Source organism: Moschus berezovskii, chromosome 14 (genome assembly GCF_049115385.1).
Source record: "Moschus berezovskii isolate FMDL1 chromosome 14, NW_MosBer_1.0, whole genome shotgun sequence".
NCBI lineage: Eukaryota > Metazoa > Chordata > Mammalia > Artiodactyla > Moschidae > Moschus > Moschus berezovskii.
Window position 1 is genome coordinate 50,344,317 of NC_142473.1, and position 24,812 is coordinate 50,369,128.

The following is a 24,812-nucleotide window of genomic DNA, read 5'->3' on the forward strand; positions in this document are numbered from 1 at the left end:
AAGCAGAGATGTCTTGGATTTAGCTGGAAACCTGGAATTCACATTTCAGTGAGAAGTCAGAGCTAAGGAAACAATTTAGGATTTGTACATTTAATCATCGGAGAAGGCAATGGCAAGCCACTCCAGTACTCTTGCCTGGAAAATCCCATGGATGGAGGAGCCTGGTAGGCTGCAGTCCGTGGGGTCGCTAAGGGTCAGACACGACTGAGCGACTTTACTTTCACTTTTCACTTTCACACATTGGAGGAGGAAATGGCAACCCACTCCAGTGTTCTTGCCTGGAGAATCCCAGGGACGGGGGAGCCTGGTGGGCTTCCGTCTATGGGGTCACATAGAGTCGGACACGACTGAAGTGACTTAGCAGCAGCAGCAGCAGCAGCAGCAACATTTAATCATTGATTTATTAACCAAGTACCCATTGTATTCCAGACATTGGACTAGGCCTCAGTAATACAAGCATGAATGAATAACTGTCCTTACTGTGTCCTCTATGCATGTGAAAAATACGATTGTGATATCTTTAATGCTTAACAGTGCTAACTTATTAACTTAGTGCTAACTGAGCTTAACACATGCTAGATGCCACATGTGTTCAAAGGAGAGTGAACTTGGATTTGCTTGGAGGAATCTAAGAGAGACTGATAGAAAACACTGGAGTTTACTCTTAAATGATATGTAGACACTAACTTGGTATGAGAAGTATAGTATGGTGTCTTTTAATATCATTTTGGACTAGTTTTAGTGTTGCTCAATTGTTTTATGTTCTTACTGATTTTCTTTCTACTTGTCCTACTCATTAATGAGAAATGAGTATAGAAATCTCCCACTGTATATGGATTTATCTATTTTTCATTTCACGTCTACCATTTTTTCCTCCATATTTTGAAACACTTATCAGGTGATTACACATTTAGGCTGAGCGACTTCACTTTCACTTTTCACTTTCACACATTGGAGAAGGAAATGGCAACCCACTCCAGTGTTCTTGCTTGGAGAATCCCAGGGACGGGGGAGCCTGGTGGGCTTCCATCTATGGGGTCACACACAGTTGGACATGACTGAAGTAACTTAGCAGCAGCAGCATGGTTACTTGATGAATTGTCCTCTTTGCCATTAAAAGTTATGCCTATTTATCACTGGAAATACTAATGAACACAATGCTTGAATCACAGGAATAGATCAATAATTACAGGAAAAATAAACAAAATTTCAGGGACTCTGACCCACTATTCTACTGTTGGAATTTTACCTCAATATGGTGGCTGAAGAAGACTTTTTTAAAAAAAACTTAAAATATTAAAATGTTCACTACATTACTGTTTATACTGGAGCACAAGAAACAATGAATTATGGAGACTATAAAGCGTATAAAGTAATGGCACTTACACATGGTGACATGTTTTATAGCCCTCAAATATTATTCTTACAAATAATTGTCACAGTGTGAAAATAAATGTTTATGATTGGTATCAGAAGCTTTACATCCATTACTCAGTTTAATCCTTATACCAACTCTATGTGGAAGTTAACCACGAATACCTGTTTTTAGATAAGAAAACTGCTTTATCTACCCTAATAACTTGTTGGGTGCCTAATATGTTAACCTCAGTTATGACATTAAGTGATAAAAATAATTATAAAAATGTGCATGCAGTATATCTATAATTGTCAGAGATTATTAGAAGTAAGTTCATAAAGGTATTCAGAAGAGGTAATTGCTAAGAACCAAAACCTATATATGAATCTGCAATATTCTTGGTCTGTCAGAAACACATTATTAATATCTAGTCTTAAAAATCCTATAGAATAGATATGATTATTATTTGCATAATTTTACAGATGAGGAAAAAGGTATGAAGAATTATTGACTTTCCTCTGTTCACCCAAAAAATAAATGGCAGAGTGGAATATGAACACAGGCAAGGCCCCTTTATGTTGTATAATATTTCATTATTTCAGGAGTTCATAGTTTTTCTTTCATAATTTCAAATGTTGATGAAATGATAAACTTCTGAATGCAGTAATTGTGTTTTATGGTCTTTTGTATTTTCACAGCAACATACACAAAAGTTGAAAATTAAAAGGCATGAAAGTAAGCAAAGCATAACAGAGTTGTTAATAAGACATATAGGAACAGCTAGGATCCATTGCAAGCCTTGAAAGCAGCACCATGCCTGAAATTAAGTTTGTCAAAATTTGGAATTACTTCAACAAAGCTTAAAAACCTCAATATAGAACAAGAGTGAAAATTGGAAACTCTGACCATTCCATCTCAGAAAAATAGTCTGAAAGGAGGTGATTAAGGATATTGGAGTTAAGAAAGGATAGTTGTGGGGATTAGTGATCCACTTTTCTCTACCATGCTAAATACAAACAAATTTAAAGCCAAAACTGCCTCAGGTATGTGAAATGAAATGAATAAATGGGACAAATAATGCATGGGGGATTTATGCCTTTATTTCTACTGATGAAGTCAGTCTTGCAGAACACAAAGTAAAGTATCAAGAAGATTCTTATGTCCCCAAATTCACATTATAAGAAATTTCACACTGTCCCCAGTGTATGTCACATTGGTGCACATTAGCAAAGTAAATACCTAGAATATATTGGTCGTAGAAGTTTCAAAATAGCATTTGTACCAGTAAGAAAAGGAATGGTAAGTCCATATTGGGCAAACAGAGGAAAATGGCACATGATAATGATAGGTGTAAAATAGCTCTGTGCTCCTTCCCTCCACTGATCTTTTCAACAGCCATTTCAGCAGCTGGGTTTTGTCCCAGAAAAGATGAAAACAGAGGCAGAAAGGAATCCCAAACATGGAATTGATTGTTCCTCACTTAATAAATTTAGTTCCACCTCAAAATGTCTACAGAAAGCAGTTTCTGACACCTGAAGCCTTGTGGAAGGTCCGACCAAGGGCATTCTTCACCTCATTATTTCTCAGGCTGTAGATGATGGGGTTCAACATGGGAGTCACAACAGTGTAGGACAGTGATAGCACTTTTTTGCTCTCAGGAGAATTATTGGACTTAGGCCGAAAGTAGGTGAGGCTTAAAGATACATAGAAGAGGGAGACAACAAGGAGGTGGGATGAGCAGGTAGAGAAGGCTTTATGCTTCCCCTTAGCCGATGGAATCTTCAGGATGGCAGCAGCGATGCGAGTGTAGGAACATAGGATCAGCAAGCAGGGTATCATGACAACCAGAATGGTTCCAATGATGGCATAGATCTCAAACAGTGTTGTGTCTGCACAGACCAGCCTCAGCACAGGAGGGCTGTCACAGAAGAAGTGGTTCACCTTGTTGCTGCCACAGAATGGAAAGCTGAAGAGCCACGTGGTCTGCACAGTAGCTACAGGAATGCCTGGAAACCAGGAGACAGCTGCCAATTTGGCACGTGTCCTTGGATTCATGATGACTGGGTAGTGCAAGGGACTGCAGATGGCTATATAGCGGTCATAGGCCATTGTGGCCAGGAGGGAGCATTCAGAAACCCCAAAGAAGAAGGAGAAATACATCTGAGTGGCACAGCCAAGAAAGGAGATGGTTGTGTCATGAGCAATCAGGGTTCCCAGCATCTTGGGCACAATGGATAAATTGAAACCAATCTCTAAGAAGGACAAGTTCCTGAGGAAGAAGTACATGGGGCTGTGCAGCATGGGGTCAGCCAAGGTAACCAGAACGATGAGGCTGTTTCCCAGCAGAGTGACCAGGTAGATGAATAGAAATGTCAGGAAGAGTAATGACTGTATTTCAGTAGGTAAGGAAGAGAAACTCATGAGGATAAACTCATTAACTCTTGTCCAGTTTCCTTCAGCCATAAATATAGGAATGAACCCCCAGCTGTGGTCATAGAGATTCTCGATTGGAAGAGTCAGATTTTGGATTTGTTTTTCAGAATCCTTCCTAGTGTCAGGGAAAGAGGCAAGATCAGGATCTCAGTTGCAAGGGAAATTATCTTGTGTTATCTGAGAATAAAAACACAGGGAAGAATGACCACAGCATGAGCTCTGAAATGGCCCTAGGTCAGGTTTCAGAAGAGTTGATATGTTTCTATTTGTACACTGACATATAGGGAAAGTTTATGCCTAATCAGAACCATGCATCCCTGAAGGAGCCACCAAATGGTCCATTTTGGGAGGCAGTGATATTCCTAAAAACACATAGACTTTTGAGAAACAAGCACAATGTTCATGATTTCATTAAAGAACACATACATGTGAATTTATCGTAACTTTAGAAATATCTTTATGATTATGATGCAGATCAATGCATCTAATTAATTTTCTTCTCTTCATAAATCTTTTTTGCCTGGTTAGAATCTGGGAGATGAATGAGGAGCTAGTACGTATTAACATATGCATGTGCTTTACCCTTATACATGTGCATTTTACAGGTGAGGAAACTGACTCCAGAGAAGTTAATAAATAGCAATTAAAGTGGCAAATCTGGAGTCTAAACCACATCTGTTGGATTCTGAAGTACTCTGATTTTTATTAAACCGTGCTTCATTGAACAGTTTTGACTTGATCTGGGGATTATTTCATTAATGGTTACGAGAATTACAATCGGAATTTTTGCCAAATCACATTGAAGATAGAAGAGAATCAACACCACTAACATCAAGGTGTCCAGACTCAACTGGATCCTCATTTTACATTATTTGCTTCTAATTTGCAACTGGTTATCAAGAGGTTCTTCTTCTCTTGTTAGCTTGGTAATCTAAAGTACTAAATTCTAAGGAGACATTATGAGATAAAGTTGGAAAATGATGTGGGCCAAGAGACTGGGATGAATGAAAGGGAATTAGATGTGGATGGAGAAATACAGTAAGAACAACACACACTTCCGAACAGAAATACAACATTATTAGGAGCAGTAACACCAAAGTTGACACAAAGTAAAACAGAAACAAGGATATAGTTAGAAAAGACTACCTGAGGGGAAATCATGATAATAAAATGGAAAGATTATAGAGTCCAGTGTTAGAAACTTAAGAAAACTGAATTAATGAATTAGAACACAAGAGAATTTATATCTAAATTACTGAGAAAAAATAATAAAGAGACAAAAATAATAAGAAGAAGAATGAAGTAAAATACAGTAAATAAAATCAATAGGCATTCCAGAATATGTAACAAAGGAGAAAAGAAAAAGAATATTCAAAGAAGTACCAGAGGAAAAATAAACATCTCTGAGCTAAAAGAAGACTTGACTTTTTGAACTGAAAGAATCCCTAAATGCAAACAAGTTTTAAAAGATTCATACAGACATATGTCTTTATATGAATTTTTTTTAAATTTTGAGGATGGGGAATAATTCTATTCACTAACCAACCTAGCAAATGATTAAAACAAAACAACAAATAGAACAAATTCTGTAAATTGCAACCAAACAGACACTATGGCCCAACTGCAAAGGAAAAAAATAAATCAGTCTATAAGGTGGAGTAGGCAAGCTTTTCCTTTTCCTTCCCACTAATTATAACTAAAAACCCTAGATAGTACACATCAAAGAAACATAAAATTCTGAAAGGTGGGGATCATATACATTGGCAGGTATTTAAACATGTTATAATATTACCATATAATATTATATTTCCTCATAGTATTACACTATTTTATTATGCTTATTTGTGCATATTTTGAAGACTATCACTCTAGGCACATATCTGAAACAGAATGAATCCCTGGACCATGCATATATAAACAGCTCTGGGCAACTTGAGGGGAAAATAAATGTTACATTCTTACATTAAATAACACAATAAAATATACCCAACATGGAAAATGATTCAAATGTAAATATGAAGCTTTAGCTGAATTGAAGAAAATATAGGTAACTATTAACTTCAGCTTTCTGAAGTTCTTTCTCAGCATGTATTCTAAAGCAAAATCCAAAAAAGAAAATATTCATTGATCTTAACATATAAAGATCAAATAACTTTTAAACACTAGTATTTTAACATAGAAATTAAAAGATAAATTTTAATGGAGACAATGTGTACAGGATAAATGTCAACATATTTTTACAAATTACCCAAGGGAAAACTAGGTAAATCTATAATTATTCAGTTCACATCATCAGAAATCAAATGCCAGAAGAGAAAAACAGTTCCAAGTCAACAAAAATTAAGGAAAATTTTTTAAAGGAGATCATTTTTTCTTAAGAAATTTTAAACAAGGTATTTATTTTGTGTAAATGTTAAATATAAACATTCGAACACTATAGGTCCAAACAATAAGTGGATTTTACACTAAGTATCAGAGATTCTTTGAACTAGCAACTTCATATCTACAATTTTAGATTAAGATTATCTGCAAATTTTATATACCAGGGTGCTCCTCTCAGCTTTATTTATAATAGTATAATTAAAACAAATAAATGATAAAGAACAATCTAACTATATAAAAATGGATTGTGAAATAAATTGTTACATCTACACATCTATATTATGAATACTATGAAGTAATTAAAATGTACATTATAAGAATAACAAATGACATGAGAAAATATTCAATAAGTTTTTGCTAAGTTGATAAAGTGTGCTACAAGATAGTATTTTAATATAAAACATTTATTTTAAATAGAAAATATGTATGTATTACATAATACATGTAGAAAGCCTTCAGTTCTGTTTCTTCATTAACATTTTAGTGGTACAATTGCAAGAGTTTTAAATTTCTTCTTCACATTTTATATTTCTTACACTATCCACAGTGAAAATGTATTTTTTTTAATTTGAAGAACAAATACTTGAATATTATTAAGAATAAGACACTTATAATACAAAACAACCCATAAACAAAAGGGAAAGCTTAATGACAAGCTGGGAAAATATTTGTAATAATGGCAACAAATAATAAGAAGTGTTTGACTACCTAATATATAATAGGCTATAGAAATCCCTTTTAAAATGACACACTCTCCTCAAAAGAAAAATACAAGACACAAAGATTTATTTCGTCAAAAAGTTCCAATGGCCAGTAAGCATATGAAAATTACTCTATTTTGCTAGTAATAAAGTTAAAAATTAAGATAGAAATTTAATTTCTTCATCAATTTGAAATATTGAAAAGTATAATACTCAGTGCTAGTAAGGGTTGACTAGTAAGCAATACCTTATTCTGTTTGAGGCTATGCAAATTAGCCTTAGTTTGTCACAAATTGTGTGAGGATCCTATAATGTTCATACATTTTGATTCAAGAATTCCTCTGGTAGAATTGGAGGCAATGATTTTACGTGTCTGTTCAGTGCTGACCAGTAAGTGATACTTTGAAAATGATCATTAATAGATAGGTGAATGAAAGGTTCACTTATAAAGCATGAATTTAAGGAAAATCAGGCAATCATTTAAATAATTTTGAAGAACGTTTAATAGTGTAATGCAATAATCACAGTATAATATAATGAAAAAATAAGATGCCAAAACTGCACATATATGCTAAATTTCTAATTTTGTAAATATATTTTTTTAATAAAAAGGCTGAAAGGTTATAATCAAAATTTTAAACTGATCTATTTCCAAGTGCTGTAAAAAGGTGATTTCTTATCTCTATTTTTATGGATTACTAAATTTTCTACAATGACCTACATTTATTATATGATAGTAATAACATTAAAAGTGAAAATGATGATGATCATAATGATGATGAAGCTGCAATATTTACTAAAAATGTAATAGATTTATGCTTTACGCTTTATATTCATTCTCTCATTTTCTTCTCACAACTGTGATTTAAATGCCATCATTATCCTCCCAATACTAGAAATGAATGCAGAATTTTAATGCAGATAAATAATTTTGAAGTTGAGAAACTTTGTAGTTACATGGAAATGACTGAACCTGCACTTAAAACCATAATCAGAAAAATTTATAATAAAAACAACACTTGGGTTTTCGACAAAGTGTGTAAAATGAACCCAACCTAAACATTTAAGTGTCAACCTTTGACACCAGAACTTTGTAAACTACTGGGAAGAAGAGATAAAGCTTGACTTGAGGTGGGGGACACAGCAGAGCTTGGCCCAAGGCTGGGCCACAGTCTCCTTGTCAGTCTCTCCAGAACTTCTGCAACGATAGAGGACAGTTAAGACTTGGAGGAGGTATATGTTTTGTCAAAATCTGCAGAGAGTGAGATTTTTCTGACCCAGAAAGCTTTAGAGGACAGAATTGGAAGTTAAACACACACACACACACACAAACACACACACAAATCTCTGGGTAATCTCAATCTTCTTGCAGTCTCAGATCACACTCATGCCATAGAAAGCAGAAACTAAGGCCCAGAGAGAAGATTGATGATGTCTTCTCGGTGTGGAATAGGAATAGAATTTAGATGCTCTACCAAACCCTGCCAAACCTTGTCTAGTTGAGCACCCTGAGAGGGGCCTGGGTTGACTCGACACTTGACAGGAACCTTACCTGTGCCCAATCGGAAGGTCTGACTTGTTCAGCTCTACCTGATACCTATGCGTCATGCAGGCTCCTGAGAGTTTGGTAACCTCTGGCTCTGCTGTCAGAAGAACCAGAAGAAGAATTAGGGAGGTCCTATTCCCTTTCTTGGATGAGCCATTAATGACTGGACCTGAAGCTAGGTCACTGCAGCCTTCTGTGTCAGGTGTGAGTGAGCAGTCTAGATGGGTTGGCCCTGCTCCCAGCCCTGATTTAGGTGATCTGTTCCCAGCTGTGCCTCTTTTGTCCTCGGGGCCACATGAAGGGCTTGCACATGTATTTTTCCCCAGGTGTTTCTAGGCTCAACTTAGCTTCTCTTCCTGCCCTTCCTCAAGGGTACCTGACCTTTTTGATTTCACTGTCCTTTGGGACCCTAAGGAATGTCAGAGGCCAATAGGATGAAGTTCAAGAAAGGAAAACCATACTCTAGGAATGTGGTATTGTGTAGAGAAAAGCACAAAAGTTTTGGATTCTGAGTGACCTAAGTTTAATCCCAGCACTAGACCTTTCTGTTTTGTGATGCTTAGCAATTTAAAAAGTTTACTTAAAAAATCAAGGTGAACAAGATCAATAATATCCATTACAAAGTCTTCAGGACTCTGCTTGTCAATTTCTTGAAATGATCACTTAAAATAACAGATTCTGTTTTGTGGACAGTGTTTAGAGTTGGTTCTAATATCCTAACTTCTTCATATGTGTAAGACCAATGGACAAAGTAGAAGCTATGCTTTTGAATTTAAAAAACCAAGGTGGAGAACATGATACATTATAACATGTAAACTGAATATATTTTATATAAAGAAAATTTCAATATATAAAATGAAATTATATATAATGAAATACACAAAATATATTAGAAAATTTCTGTAACAATATAAAAAATTGATAATAGTTGCCTCTAGGCAATGAATTTGGGTAACAGAGGGAATTCTACTTTTGGTTGTATATAATTTTAGGTTGATTGAATTTTTATGTAAAATACTTTAAATTTTAAAATAATTTTAGACTTAGAGTCAGAAATAATAATTATTTCTATACTCCATCCATTTTCTCCCATCCAATTGTAAAACATCTTACATGAACATGGTTCATTTGTCAGAACTAAAAAATTAACATTGGTACAATATTATTAACTAAACTGCAGGCCTTAGCTGAATTCACTTTATTCACAAATGTCTGGCTTCTGTACCAAGATTCATTCCAAAACACTATGCTGTAATTAGTTGTCACATATTCTCATTTTTTCCAATCTGTATTCCCTTATTTTTCATTTTTGAATAGCAACTGGTAAGATATTTTGCAGAATCACCCTCAATTATGGTTTGTCTGCTGTTTTTTTCATGATTAGGCTTTTTTTGGGGGAATGAGATGGGGACCATATCACAGGAGTAAAGCATTCTTCTCATCACATCACACCAGGGTGTGTATGATACATGAACATGTCATTATATTTCCTTTTCATGGTCTGTTGCACAGAAGTAAGTCACTAAATCTAACCCACATGCAAGGAAGGGGAATTAAATTCCACCTCTAGGAGGAAGAAGTCTGGTGAATTTTTGTCATAAGCAAATTTTGTGATTTTAGTGAAATGGGAAGATATCTAAAACAAAAGAAAGCTACCATTCTGAAGGGAACCCTCCTATACAGTTGGGAATGTAAGCTAGTGCAGTCACTAGGGAGAACTGTACTGAGGTTCCTTAAAGAACTAAAAATAGAGCTACCATATGGTCCAGCAATCTCATTCTTGGGCATATATCTGAAAAACACAAGAACTGTTTAAAAAAAATGTGCATCCAAATATTTGTAGCAGCACTAATTATAATAGCCAAGAAATAGAAGTAATCTAAGTGTCCTTTGATAGATGAACAGGTAAAGAAGATGTGGTATATATACAAAATGGAATATTACTCAGCCATAAAAAAGAATGAAATGTTGCCACTTGCAGCAACATGAATGTATCTAGAGATTATCATACTAAGTGAAGTTAAGTCAGACAGAGAAAGACAAATATCATATGACATCACCTATATGTGGAATCTAAAAAAGTGATACAAATGAACTCATTTACAAAACAGGAACAGACTCACTGATCTAGAAAATCAATTCATGGTTACTAAAAGTAATATGGGGGAAGGGATAAATTAGGAGTATGAAATTAACAAATACATGCCATTGTATCTAAAATAAACAAGGACCTACTATATAGCACAGGGAGCTATATCCAATATCTTGTAATAACCTATGTAATGATAAAGAATATATATATATATATATGTTGTTGTTTAGTCACTAAATCATGTCCAACACTTTTATGACACCATGGACTGTAGCTTGCCAGGCTCCCCTGTCCATGGGATTTCCCAGGCAAGAATACTGGAGTGGGTTGCAATTTCCTCCTCCAGGGGATCTTCCCGACCCAGGGATCAAACGTGCATCTTGTGCATTGGCAGGCAGGCAGATTTTTTACCACTGAGTCACCAGGAAAGCCCATAAATATATACATATATATGTATACATATATACACATTATCTATCAATATCTGATTCACTTTGCAGTACATCTGAAATTAACACAACATTGTAAATCAATTATACTTCAATTTTAAAAAAAAGGAAACTACCATTTTAGTTTATTCCATTGATTCCTAATATCAAGACCCAGAGAAAATTATTCCATGTCTTAGTTTCTCTTCTATAAAATGCCCAGTACGTGTCATGAGACAGAAATGAAACAAAGTACAGGAAATACGCCATGTGCTGGCAATAGGCATAAATGATAAGGCTCCTTTAATATACTGTTTGACCTGGGACTTGAAGTTTGTCATTAAGGAGAGGAAGGGACAGTTCAGTTGACTAAATGATGACTGACTTCAACTACTATTATTTCTACCAACACTATTTCTGTAATTACTGACTTAGAATCTTTGTATATACTAATTCTTTGGCTTTGTATATTTTTCCTTTTTGTTTTTAGCTGGTTAATTGCTACACAATCTTTTGATAGCACTTTAAATATCACTTCCTCAGTGAGGTCTTCTCTGATCCCAAAAGCAAATTAGAACTCCCTCCTTTTATTCTTTCTCCAGAGCAGTATGTTCTTTTCCTTCATAGTAATGATAGCAAACTGTAATTATATATTTATTAGTGTAGTTCTTTCCTTGTTATCTTTCCTCTCCTTCAGACTGTAATGTCCCTGAGGCAGGGGCTCTGTTTTGCACATCCCTGTAAATTGAGTACTTACCAATGAGTATATAGATTGTAGAATTGGAAGCAATGAGTACGCTGAGGAGACTCTCACGATATTACTTTAGAAATGAAAGCCCGCCAAGTGTTATATAATGGTGTGTAAAGACAATGGGAATGAGGAGAACGGAGGCAAAACACTCTCTGACGTAAATCACAGCAGGATCCTCCATGACCTACCTCCCAGAATATTGGAAATAAAAGCAAAAATAAACAAATGGGACCTAATTAAAATTAAACGCTTCTGCACAGCAAAGGAAACTATAAGCAAGGTGAAAAGACAGCCTTCAGAATGGGAGAAAATAATAGCAAATAAAGCAACTGATAAAGGATTAATCTCCAAAATATACAAGCAACTCCTACAGCTCAATTCCAGAAAAATAAATGACCCAATCAAAAAATGGGCCAAAGAACTAAACAGACATTTCTCCAAAGAAGACATACAGATGGCTAACAAACACATGAAAAGATGCTCAACATCACTCATAATTAGAGAAATGCAAATTAAGACCACAATGAGGTATCATTTCATGCCAGTCAGAATGGCTGCTATCCAAAAGTCTATAAGCAATAAATGCTGGAGAGGGTGTGGAGAAAAGGGAACCCTCTTACACTGTTGGTGGGAATGCAGACTAGTACAGCCACTATGGAGAACAGTGTGGAGATTCCTTTAAAAACTGGAAATAGAACTGCCATACGACCCAGCAATCCCACTCCTGGGCATACACAACGAGGAAACCAGAATTGAAAGAGACACATGTACCCCAGTGTTCATTGCAGCACTGTTTATAATAGCCAGGACATGGAAGCAACCTAAATGTCCATCTGCAGACGAATGGATAAGAAAGCTTTGGTGCATTTACACAATGTTGTACTACTCAGCGATTAAAAAGAATACATTTGAATTAGTTCTAATGAGGTGGATGAAACTGGAGCCTATTATATAAAGTGAAGTAAGCCAGAAACAAAAACACCAATACAGTATATTAACACATATATATGGAATATAGCAAGAGGATAACAATAGCCCTGTATACGAGACAACAGCAGAGACTTGGATGTGTGGAGCAGTCTTTTGGACTCTGTGGGAGAGGGTGAGGGTGGGATAATTTGGGAGAATGGATTGAAACATGTATATTATCATATGTGAAACGAATCTGATGTGGTTGGGGGCTCCCCACCTCAACACTCTGTGGATTTAAGAGACCGTTTCTTCTCGAATTGTATAAATTAGCCTGGGATAGAAACTGCACACTGAATTTACTAATTAAGAAATGAGAAACCAGAACTATAAAGGTGGCATAGAAATACAAGAAATTATTCTTAAGTAATTTTTTAAAACTTTGAACAGAGTTACAGATTTTGCCATTTGTTATAAATTGGTATGTGTAATTTAACCAGAACCATGAGAAAGTTGGTATTGTGTGAATTCTGAGGCACTTTCGACATGTTGTAGGAGTGATGTGGACTTTCTTGAGTTTTACACCTTCATAAGTGAATGGTCTGTATCTCGTGCCTTTGTTGGTTTTCTGTGAGCTGTAGTTTCTGGGAAATGAGCAGCTCTCATTCCTGTAACTCTTGTAACCCAGTCATTCGTGTGCCTCCTTCATGAGGATTCAGTGCGGCTGTGGTGCTGTTATCCCTCTGATAGGAACTCTAACTCAGCGTAAAGCCCCAAGATCTGTTACTTATTTTTATTTTATATTGTACTATATTTTATTTATAGTGTTGTGTTTGTTTCAGGTGTATAGCAAAGTGATACAGTCATATATATATATATATATGAATTAACAAAAGCAGTTCCCATCTTTTGATGGGGAGTTCGTGGTTTATAATATAAATGGCATTATTTTGAGAGAGGGATAACTTAGGTAAGGCATTGGGTTTTTTTTTTTTTTTCTTTTTGCAGCTTGAGGCAGTTGTAAAATAACTTAATGTAGTTTTTTGCAACTGTGTATTCTATAGTATTTTTTTTTCATTTGGTGATATTTTAACTGTTAATGTTTATGGCATTGTGCTTTGTACCATTTATTAAATTTTATAAAAAAAAAAAAAGACAATGGGAATGAAAATGACAATTAAGCCATGGTCTGAACAAGGAGAATTTTGCCAAGGAAGAATGAGCTGTATTAGGAGACTGGTTGAACACTTCTATGATAGCCTTTACTGAAATGTAGAATTAAAACTTGGAACAGAACTCTGGGCTTTCCAGGTAGCTCAGTGGTAAAGAATCTGCCTATCAATGCAGAAGACACAGGAGACGCGGGTTTGATCCCTGGGTCAGGAAGATCCCCTGGAGGAGGAAATGGCAACCCACTCAAGTATTCTTGCCTGGGAAATCCTATGGACAGAGGAGCCTGGTGGGCTATAGTCCATAGTGTCGCAAGGAGTCGGACACAACTGAGCGTGCACATGTACACATGCACATAGCACTCTACATGGCACAGTCTTTTTTGTCTGTAGCTATTTGTGTATTTGTCTGTCTCACAGTTCCGAGAGGGCAGCACCTAGTTCATTGGTACACCAAGATTCAGTCTGTGAGTATTCACTGATTAAAAGAAAAAAAGTGTCAACAAATGATGAGGTCACAGAAAAGGGATAAGTAACAAGAAAAATCTTTTCAAAATTTGAAGATTGTCTGGGAGCATGGTGCTAGATATATGCTTTGATAGCTATGCAGACGTGTCCTGGAGGCAGCTGTAAATACAGAACTCAAATTTCGGTGAGAGATCAGGGCCAGGGAAGCAATTTTGGAATTATTCATTAATTCATTTACTCAGTCAGTCCATACCTATTACAGTCCAGACACTGAACTGGGCCTCAGAAATGCAAACATAAACTATTAACTGTTCTTACTGTGTTCTCCACACATGTGAAAAATACAATTGCAGTGTCTTTAATACTTAATAGTGATGTACTCAAGATTCCACATGTGTTCAAAGGAAAGTGAACTTAGATTTGCTTAGAGAGAGAAGAAAACACTAGAGTTTATTCTTAAGTGATTTGGAGATATCAACTTGGTATGCAGAGTATGGAATGAGAGGTAGGAATTGTAAAGATGAGTAAAGATGTAAAAATTTAGTAGTAATAATAATGTCTACCTCTTGTTGAAGACGATGTATAAATGTAGCTTTTTTTAGAGAAAAAAAAGTTTATTAGTCCTTTCAATGATCCCAAAGAAATATTAACAGCTCACCATAGATTATATATGTCTTAAAATATTTTTCTATGATCCTTTTGAAGCCTCTTGGCCTTCTATGTTACATATCATTCTTTCCTTTTCCTTCTAACTTATTTATAATTTGTACCTTTATATTTTAGAGAATTTATACTATATTGAAAAGAACATGGTATTTTATTTTTTATTTTATTTTTTTTAATGTCTCTGCTTTTTATTTATTTATTTTTTAAATTTATTTTATTGGAGGCAAATTACCTTACATTAATATATTGGTTGGTTTTGCCATACATTGACATGAATCCGCCCCGGGTGTACATGTGTTCTCTTTCTTGAACCCCCCTCCCCCCTCCCTCTTCCCCATATCCTCCCTCCATGTCATCCCCGTGCACCAGCCCCAAGCATCCTGTATCATGCATCGAACCTGGACTGGTCACTTATGATAATATACATGCTACAATGCCGTTCTCCCCAATCATCCCACCTTCACCCTCTCCCACAGAGTCCCAAAGACTGTTCTATATGCCTGTGTCTCTTTTGCAGTCTCGTATACAGGGTTCAGGTTACCATCTTTCTAAATTCCATATATATGCGTTAGTATACTGTATTGATGTTTTTCTTTCTGGCTTGAAAAGAACATGGTATTTTAGATCATAGGGACCTGGATTCATACCTAAGCTCTGACACTTATTGGTTGTTCCTTTGTCCTATTCTGTACATCCTGATGACATCTCTGAAGTGTAAATGATGCTTTGTATACAAATAGGTAATAGACAGTAACCACATGTTAATTCCTTTCTTTACCCTGCTCTCTGGCAAAAGGAGGGAACCTAATAATTTACCCAAGTGATAAATAAAAGGAAACTGAGAATTCTGCGTAACTCATATCCTACTTTAAATTGCAAGAATACTATAGAGCATAGTGGACTGCAAAGTTCTACAAGTAGAAATGTTTGCCTACATGGGGCCTCAATTGTTGCCACAGGATACCCAGCTTTAATGCTTTCATAGTAAGTTTACTTAATATCACTTTTATCTTTACATCAAGCCCCTGAGGTAAGTATTTCACTTCATCACAGAGGAGGAAACTGAGAAATAGAAACTTGCATGAACTTACATAGTTGGTAAATTGCAGACACAGGATTTGAACCCAGGTTTTTTACATTTTAAATTGTTAAGGGGAATAAAAAAAGACTATTGGAAGGACTGATGCTAAAGCTGAACCTCCAATACTTTGGCCACCTCATGCAACGAGTTGACTCACTGGAAAAGACTCTGATGCTGGGCAGGATTGGGGGCAGGAGGAGATGGGGACAACAGAGAATGAGATGGCTGGATGGCATCACTGACTCGATGGACATGAGTTTGAGTGAACTCCGGGAGTTGGTGATGGACAGGGAGGCCTGGCGTGCTGTGATTCATGGGGTTGCAAAGAGTCGGACATGACTGAGCGACTGAACTGAACTGAACTGATGGAGATGGTGAGAAGGATGAATTAGAAAGAGGTGTATAGAGAAGTCTTCAGTATGACTGGAGGCTGGGAGACCGATTAGGAGACACTAGTAATAATCCTCATGGGAGATATAAGCCAACACCGAAGTTTTATCTCCACAGGAGTGTTTTGTTGAAACCCTGGCAATGGTGGGATCTCTAAGAGATAGCCCACAAGGAGGAGAGAAGCGTGCCAACAAATGAACTTCTAGGACAAGAGCAGTTTTAAAGGACTTGGAAAATAACACAAAGAACCTGCAATTGGACATGATGGAGGAATAGCAAAGGAGTCCATGGTTATGGAAGGGAAGATGAGAAAACTTCGAAAGTAAAATTCCTTTTACACAAGCATTGAAGAAAACCTGAAGAGGATTTGATTTCCTCAACAGTCTCCCTAGACTGAGAGCTGTTCCGAGCCTGGGATCCCTGGGCTCTGTTATAATTCCGCCCACCTCTGTCCCTGGTCCCTCCAGTCCTCAATCTGCAGAATCACAGACACTGAGAATTGGAAGGGATGGACCCTGGAGACCCAAGAGTAAAGGATGGAGCCTCTGCCAAAGGGAGTTAGTTCTCTCTCCCTGTCCTCAGCTCTACTTAGGCTAGCTCTCTTCTCACTGGCTTCTGTCTTCAGTCTCTTTCACCCCGGGGCTGCAGACTAACCAGTCTATTAACGAGCAGTCACAGTCTGTGGCCTCATTAAAAAGTTGTTAATAAGAGATGCTGCTGTTCAGGGAGCACAACTGAGGGAGGCTACCAGTGTCTTCTCCTGGGGCCTGAAGCGTGAGCTTAGGTGAACAGACAGGATCAGATCTGGGGAGAGGGTAATGAACTCAGGTTGCAGATTCAGACCTAATGAAATCCTGCTAGAAAGCAGGCCAATTTTGAAGCTCAAGTCCCTGCTGACCTGCAGAGTGGGTGGGATCCAACTTTGCTTACTGTCTGCTCTGCTCACCCACTATGATGGAGGACTTCAAATTCTGAGATTAAGAGGTGGTTTTCCTTTGCACTGAATTTTGGTTTCATGATCTCTCCTCTAACCAGTTACAAAGGTCTTTTGACTGATATCTATCTTATAGACCACCCATTTGCCACCCATTCTCCATACCACTACCAAAGTAATTTTTCCAAAATACTTGACAGTTTCTTCATACTAAAAACCCTTTTAATTAATCCATTCAGCTCACAAAATAGTGTTCAAACACCTTGGCATAGAAGGCCTTTCAAGACTGGACTCCTCTCGACCTCACTACACTTATTGCTGTTTAGTTTTCCCCACGAATACTTTTTGTTATTCTCATCATCATCATCATCAACATCACCACCACTGTCATCAGCATCTTCATAATGCTTAACTTTTCTATATAGAAATTACTTGTGCTCAGTCTTGGTTTTTAGTGATTTACATATATTCACTCATTTAATTCTCTTAACCAAGATGTGGAATAGGTTTTATGATTATCTTCACTTTACAGAAGAGGAAACAGTTGTAGAGGTGCTAAATAGCTTGCCCAATATCATAGAGTTGTCAAGTTACAGAAGCAGGATAAAACCCAAGCATTTTAGCTTCTGGTTCTTGCTCTTTCCCAGGTGTTGGCAAATTATACTCTACAGGCCAAATTCAACCCTCCAAAGGTCTTATATAATTCATGAGTTAAGAATGGTTTTTACTTGGCTTTTAAATGGTTAATAAATTAAAAAATAATATTCCTTGACACATAAAAAGTATATAAAATCTAGGCCACCTGATGCAAAGACCTGACCCATTTGAAAAGACCCTGATGCTGGGAAAGATTGAAGGAGGGAGGAAAAAGGGACAACAGAGGATGAGATGGTTGGATGGCTTCACTGACTCCATGGACATGAGTTTGAGCAAGCTCTGGGAGTTGGTGAAGAGCAGGGAAGCCGGTGTGCTGCAATCCACGGGGTCGCAAAGAGATGGACATGACTGAGCGACTGAACTGAACTGAATGTATTTACTGTTTTTTCTTTGTTTGCTTGTGCTTTCGGTGTCGTATCTAAGAATCCATTTCCAAATCTAAGATCATGAAGATTTACGCTTGTGCTGTTATACTGCAAGGAGATCCAACCAGTCCATTCTAAAGGAGATCAATCCTGGATGTTCATTGGAGGGACTGATGCTAAAGCTGAAACTGCAATACTTTGGCCACCTCATGCGACGAGTTGACTCACTGGAAAAGATTCTGATGCTGGGAAAGGTTGGGGGGGGGAGGAGAAGGGGACGACAGAGAATGAGATGGCTGGATGGCATCACTGACTCTGTGGACATGAGTTTGAGTGTACTCCGGGAGTTGGTGATGGACAGGGAGGCCTGGCGTGCTGTGATTCATGGGGTCGCGGAGAGTCGGGCACGACTGAGCGACTGAACTGAACTGAACTGAACTGAACTGTCTTTTAAGAACTCTGTAGTTTGAACTCTTAGAGTTAAGTCATTGATCCATTTTGAGTTAATTTTTGTTTATGATGTGAAGTAAGAATCTCTGTCATCTGGGATTCTGATAGGGATTGTGTTGAATCTGTAGATGAATCTGAAGCACATTGCTATCTTAATGATGTTAAGTTTTTTTGATTCATGAACCTTGGATACTTTTACATTCCTTGGATATATTTAGATCTTCTTTAATTTCCTTCAGTCTTTTACAACTTTCAGAGTATAAGGTTTGTACTTCTATTGCATTTATTCCTGTATGCTTTATTTTTTTTATGCAATTGCAAACGGAAATTCTAAATTTTATTTTTCAGGTTGTTCACTGCAAGTGTATAAAAATACAATTATGTGTATTCATAATGTATCCTGCAAAAAAAAGTATATAAAATCCAAACTCTAGTACCTAGAAGTAAAGTTTTATTGGAACACAGCCATGCTCATTCATTTACATAACATAGTTACTTCATGCTATAACATCAAAACTGAATGGTTGTTTGAAGTTCATACATTAGTGATACTTTCACCTTCTGCTTGGGCATTAAGAATCATGGGGATGTCCAAGAACAAAGTTGTAAATATTTGAAGTGATATATTAACTAAACTTATTGCGGTAATCATTTTGAAATGTCTACATGTATTAAATTATTATGCTGTACACCTTAAACTTACAAAACGTTATATGTCAATTATATCTCAGTAAAACTGGAAAAAAGGTTCCAGGAGCTAGGAGGTGAACATAGGAGGGAAATGGTCACAGCTTGATTGGTCAGTTCTTTTTGTAGCTGTTTTCAAGTTAGAAGAGTATGTTCACGGCCCTATTTGCTGCTGAGAGTGAATTACTTTTGCAAAAAATAAATATTACAAGTTTAAAAGAAAAGCACAGTGATGAGGTTATTGCTTGACATCTTGAGTGCCATGTGTATTTCTGTACTGTAACATTTATTTTGTTACCAGTGCATAGACATCAAGTTAGAAAAAAAGTTATATCAAATGTCACATTTTAAAGAGCAGAGGAGTGTAGAATATTCTGACATCAAATTTGATGGTAAATCATTGTGTTTATAATGTACTTTACTTTTTGATGATGGCCAGTTTGACTGATGTGAGGTGATATCTCATTGTAGTTTTGATTCTGAACTGAATAATGAGCAATGTTGAGCATCTTTTCACATGTTTCTTAGCTATCTGTATGTCTTCTTTGGAGAAATGTCTGTTTAGGTCTTTTTCACACTTTTTGACTGGATTGTTTGTTTTCCTGGTATTGAATTGTATGAGCTGCTTGTATATTTTGGAAATTAATCCTTTGTCAGTTGTTTCATTTGCCATTATTTTCTCCCATTCTGAGGGCTGTCTTTTCACCTTGCTTATAGTTTCCTTTGCTGTGCGAAAGGTTTTAAGTTTAATCAGATCCCACTTGTATACTTTTGTTTTTATTTCCATTACTCTAGGAGGTGGGTCCTAGAGGATCTTGCTTTGATTTATGTTATCGAGTGTTCTGCCTATGCTTTCCTCTAATATTTTCATAGTTTCTGGTCTTACATTTAGGTTTTTAATCCATTTTGAGTGTATCTTTGTGTATGGTGTTAGGAAGTGTTCTAATTTCATTCTTTTACATGTAGTTGTCCAGTTTTCCCAGCACCATTGATTGAAGAGGCTTTCTTTGCCCCATTGTATATTCTTGCCTCCTTTGTCAAAAATAAGGTACCCATAGGTACATGGGTTTATTTTGGGGCTTTCTATCTTGTTCCATTGGTCTATATTTCTGTTTTTGTGCCAGTACCATACTGTCTTGGTGACTGTAGCTTTGTAATATAATCTGAAGTCAGGAAGGGTGATTCCTCCAGCTCCATTCTTTTTTCTCAAGACTGCTTTGGCTATTCAGGGTCTTTTGTGTTTCCATATGAATTGTGAAATTTTTTGTTCTAGTTCTGTGAAAAATGCCATTGGTAATTTGATAGGGATCACACTGAATCTGTAGATTGCATTTGGTATTATAGTCTTTTTCACAATATTGATTCTTCCTACTCAGGAACATGGAATATCTCTCCACCTGTTTATGTCATCTTTGATTTCTTTCATTAGTGTCTTAAAATTTTCTGTGTACAATTCTTTTGCCTCCTTAGGTAAGTTTATTCCTAGATATTTAATTCTTTTTGTTGCAGTGGTGCATGGGATTGATGCCTTAATTTCTCTTTCTGAGTTTTCATTGTTAGTATATAGAAATGCAAGTGATTTCTGTGTATTGATTTTGTATCCTGCAACTTTGCTAAATTCATTGATTAGTTCTAGTAATTTTCTGACACTAATTTTAGGGTTTTCTACGTACAGTATCATGTCACCTGCAAACAGTGAGAGCTTTAATTCTTCTTTTCTGATCTGGATTCTTTTTATTTCTTTTTGTTCCCTGATTGCTGTAGCTAGAACTTCCAGAACTATGTTGAATAATAGTGGTGAAACTGGACACCCTTGTCTTGTTCCTGATCTTAGGGGGAATGCTTTCAGTTTTTCACCATTGAGAACAATGTTTGCTATAGGCTTATCATATATGGCCTTTACTATATTGAGGCAGGTTCCTTCTATGCTGATTTTTTTAAGAGTTTAAATTATAAGTGTGTGCTGAATTTTGTTAAAGGCTTTTTCTGCTTCTATTGAGATAATCGTATGGTTTTTATCTTTCAGTTTGTTAATATGGTGTATCACATTGATTGACATGCATGTACTGAAGAATCCTTGCATTCCTGGAATAAACCCAACTTGATCATGGTGTATGAGCTTTTTGATGTGCTGCTGAATTCTGTTTGCTAAAATTTTGTTGAGGATTTTTGCATCTATGTTCATCAGTGATATTGGCCTGTAGTTTTCTTTTTGTGTGTGTGTTTGTCTTTGTCTGGTTTTAAAAATATGGAATGCTTCACGAATTTTCGTGTCATCTTTGTGCAGTGGCCATGCTAATCTTTGTATCATTCTAATATTATTATATGTGCTGCTAATGTGACCACCCATTCTTGTTTTTTAAAGTTTTCTTTTACTTTGAATCTGAGTTAATTACTTGCTTAATTAGCTATGCAATGGTGGCAGTGGTTTAGTCACTAAGTCATGTCTGACTCTTGTGACCCCCATGGATTGTAGCCCGCAGGGCGTGTACTAAACAAAAAGAGAGAATTGCTATCAAGGCATCTGAATTTTGTTTAAACATACGTAATAGAATATCTTTGAACATTGTTTTCCTTAGCTGTGAAATGAAGGACTCAGATAAGGTACTTGCTAAGAGTAAATACCTATATTTGATATGGATCTACAATATGCTTAGTGCTATCATAAATGCCTTATATATAACATTTACCCTTTAAAACACACCTATCATATAGACACTATTACTATATGCATCATTTTACAGATGAGGAAAGAGGCATAAAGAATTTGATTCACATTCCCATGGTCACCCACCCAGTAAATGACAGAATATGATATGAACTGAGGCAAGGCCCCTTTATGTAAAGTAATATTCCCTTATTTTAGTGATTTATGGTTTTTCTTTTATAATTTCTATTGTTGATTAAATTATAAAGTTCTGAAGGCAGTAATTATGTTTTATGGTCTTTTGTATTTTTACATCAACAAACACAAATTTTTAGAATTGAAAAGCACTAGGCAAAGCATAGGGGATTCCCTGGGGGTTCAGACAGTAAAGTATCTACCTGTAATCCAGGAGACCTGGGTTTCATCCCTGGGTTGTGAAGGTCCCATGGACGAGGGAATGGCTATCTACTCCAGTATTCTTGCCTGGAGAATCCCATGGGAAGAGGAGCTTGGCAAGCTACAGTCTAGTCCATGGGATAGAAAAGAGTTGGACAAGACTGAACAAATAACACTTTCACTTTTCAGGCAAAACATAACAGTTGTTAATAAGGCCTATATTAGAGTAGGTAGGATCCATTATAAGCCTTAAAGAAAAAAGCATCATGATTGAAATTATGTTTGTGAAAATTTGAAACTACTTCAACAATGCCTACAAACTTGGAAAAGAACTCAGAGAGAAAATTGGAAATTCCAATCATTCTACCTGGGAAAAATAGGCTGAAAATAGTTGGTTAAGGATATTGGGGTTTTAAAGTAATAGTCATTGGAAGGACTCATACTGAAGCTGAAACGCCAATACTTTGGCCACCTAATGCAAAGAACTGACTCAAGAAAAGACCCTGATGCTAGGAAAGGAAAAAGGGACAACAGAAGATGAGATGGTTGGATGGCTTCACCGACTCCATGGACATGAGTTTGAGCAAGCTCTGGGAGTTGGTGAAGAACAGGGAAGCTGGTGTGCTGCAGTCCACGGGGTCGCAAAGAGACGGACATGACTGAGTGACTGAACTGAGCTGAATGTATTTACTGTTTTTTCTTTGTTTGCTTGTGCTTTTGGTGTCGTATCTAAGAATCCATTTCCAAATCTAAGAACATGAAGATTTACGCTTGTGCTGTCTTTTAAGAACTCTGTAGCTGGTTTTTGGCCTAGTGGAGATGTGAATAGATGCAGAGAGGAATCCCAAACATGGAATTGATTGTTGCTCACTTAATAAATTTAGTTATACCTCAAAATGTCTACAGAATGCAGTTCTGACACCCATAGCCTTGTGGAAGGTCCGACCAAGGGCATTCTTCACCTCATTGTTTCTCAGGCTGTAGATGATGGGGTTCAACATGGGAGTTACAACTGTGTAGCACAGTGATAGCACTTTTTTGCTCTCAGGAGAATTATTGGACTTAGGCCGAAAGTAGGTGAGGCTTAAAGATACATAGAAGAGGGAGACAACAAGGAGGTGGGATGAGCAGGTAGAGAAGGCTTTATGCTTCCCCTTAGCCGATGGAATCTTCAGGATGGCAGCAGCGATGCGAGTGTAGGAACATAGGATCAGCAAGCAGGGTATCATGACAACCAGAATGGTTCCAATGATGGCATAGATCTCAAACAGTGTTGTGTCTGCACAGACCAGCCTCAGCACAGGAGGGCTGTCACAGAAGAAGTGGTTCACCTTGTTGCTGCCACAGAATGGAAAGCTGAAGAGCCACGTGGTCTGCACAGTAGCTACAGGAATGCCTGGAAACCAGGAGGCAGCTGCCAGTTTGGCACGTGTCCTTGGGTTCATGATGACTGGGTAGTGCAAGGGACTGCAGATGGCTACATAGCGGTCATAGGCCATGGTGGCCAGGAGGACGCATTCAGAAACCCCAAAGAAGAAGAAGAAATACATCTGAGTGGCACAGCCAAGAAAGGAGATGGTTGTGTCCTGAGCAATCAGGGTCCCCAGCATCTTGGGCGCAATGACTAGGTTGAAGCCAATCTCTAAGAAGGACAAGTTCCTGAGGAAGAAGTACATGGGGCTGTGCAGCATGGGGTCAGCCAAGGTAACCAGAATGATGAGGCTGTTTCCCAGCAGAGTGACCAGGTAGATGAATAGAAATGTCAGGAAGAGTAATGACTGTATTTCAGTAGGTAAGGAAGAGAAACTCATGAGGATAAACTCACTCTTGTCCAGTTTCCTTCAACCATTGATAAACGAATGAACCCCCAGGTGTGGTTATGGAGAGAGATTCTTGATTGGAAGAGTCAGATTCTAGATTTGTTGTTGGGATTTCTTTTAGTGTCAGGGAAAGAAGCACAATCAGGATCTCAGTTGTAAAAGTAAAGGTCTTGTGTTATCTGAGAATAAAGACACAAGGAGGAAAGACCAGAGCCTGGATTCCGAAGTGGGCAATGTCTCATCTTTTCCCAGTCTTACTCTTTATGATTCATTTCCCACTTTGTTATTGCATTTGTTAAAACAAATGTGGATCATATCCACACACACTCATTTTCTGATGCACACTTAATACCCTCACAGTGTGGTTAAGTGAGAGGGGTCCTGAGGCAATTGGGTGAAGTCAGATGGAGAAACAGTGGAAAATTTCTATTTATACCTATTATGTCTCCCCCTTCTTCAAAGATTCATGGTGTTTGACTTCTC

General features: G+C 37.0%; 2 protein-coding genes and 1 non-coding gene across 3 annotated transcripts; all 3 read right to left on the minus strand.

Moving 5' to 3' along the window:
- Positions 1-2,866: 2,866 nt before the first annotated feature.
- Positions 2,867-3,820, minus strand: LOC148775590 (olfactory receptor 10A5-like). The gene has a single exon (XM_088843461.1). The coding sequence runs from the start codon at positions 3,818-3,820 to the stop codon at positions 2,867-2,869; it is 954 nt and encodes a 317-aa protein (XP_088699587.1).
- Positions 3,821-21,708: 17,888 nt separating this feature from the next.
- On the minus strand, positions 21,709-21,812 carry LOC148775591 (U6 spliceosomal RNA). The gene has a single exon (XR_016039062.1). It is a non-coding gene; the product is annotated as a U6 spliceosomal RNA (small nuclear RNA).
- A 1,581-nt stretch (positions 21,813-23,393) lies between these two features.
- LOC148775592 (olfactory receptor 10A2-like) lies at positions 23,394-24,358 on the minus strand. Its single transcript, XM_088843462.1, has one exon. The coding sequence runs from the start codon at positions 24,318-24,320 to the stop codon at positions 23,394-23,396; it is 927 nt and encodes a 308-aa protein (XP_088699588.1). The 5' UTR covers positions 24,321-24,358.
- Between the last annotated feature and the right edge of the window lie 454 nt (positions 24,359-24,812).

Bases quoted from the DNA above. Each gene is read 5' to 3' on its own strand.
- LOC148775592 (XM_088843462.1), bottom strand. From the start codon at position 24,320: ATGAGTTTCTCTTCCTTACCTACTGAAATACAGTCATTACTCTTCCTG.
- LOC148775590 (XM_088843461.1), bottom strand. From the start codon at position 3,820: ATGGCTGAAGGAAACTGGACAAGAGTTAATGAGTTTATCCTCATGAGT.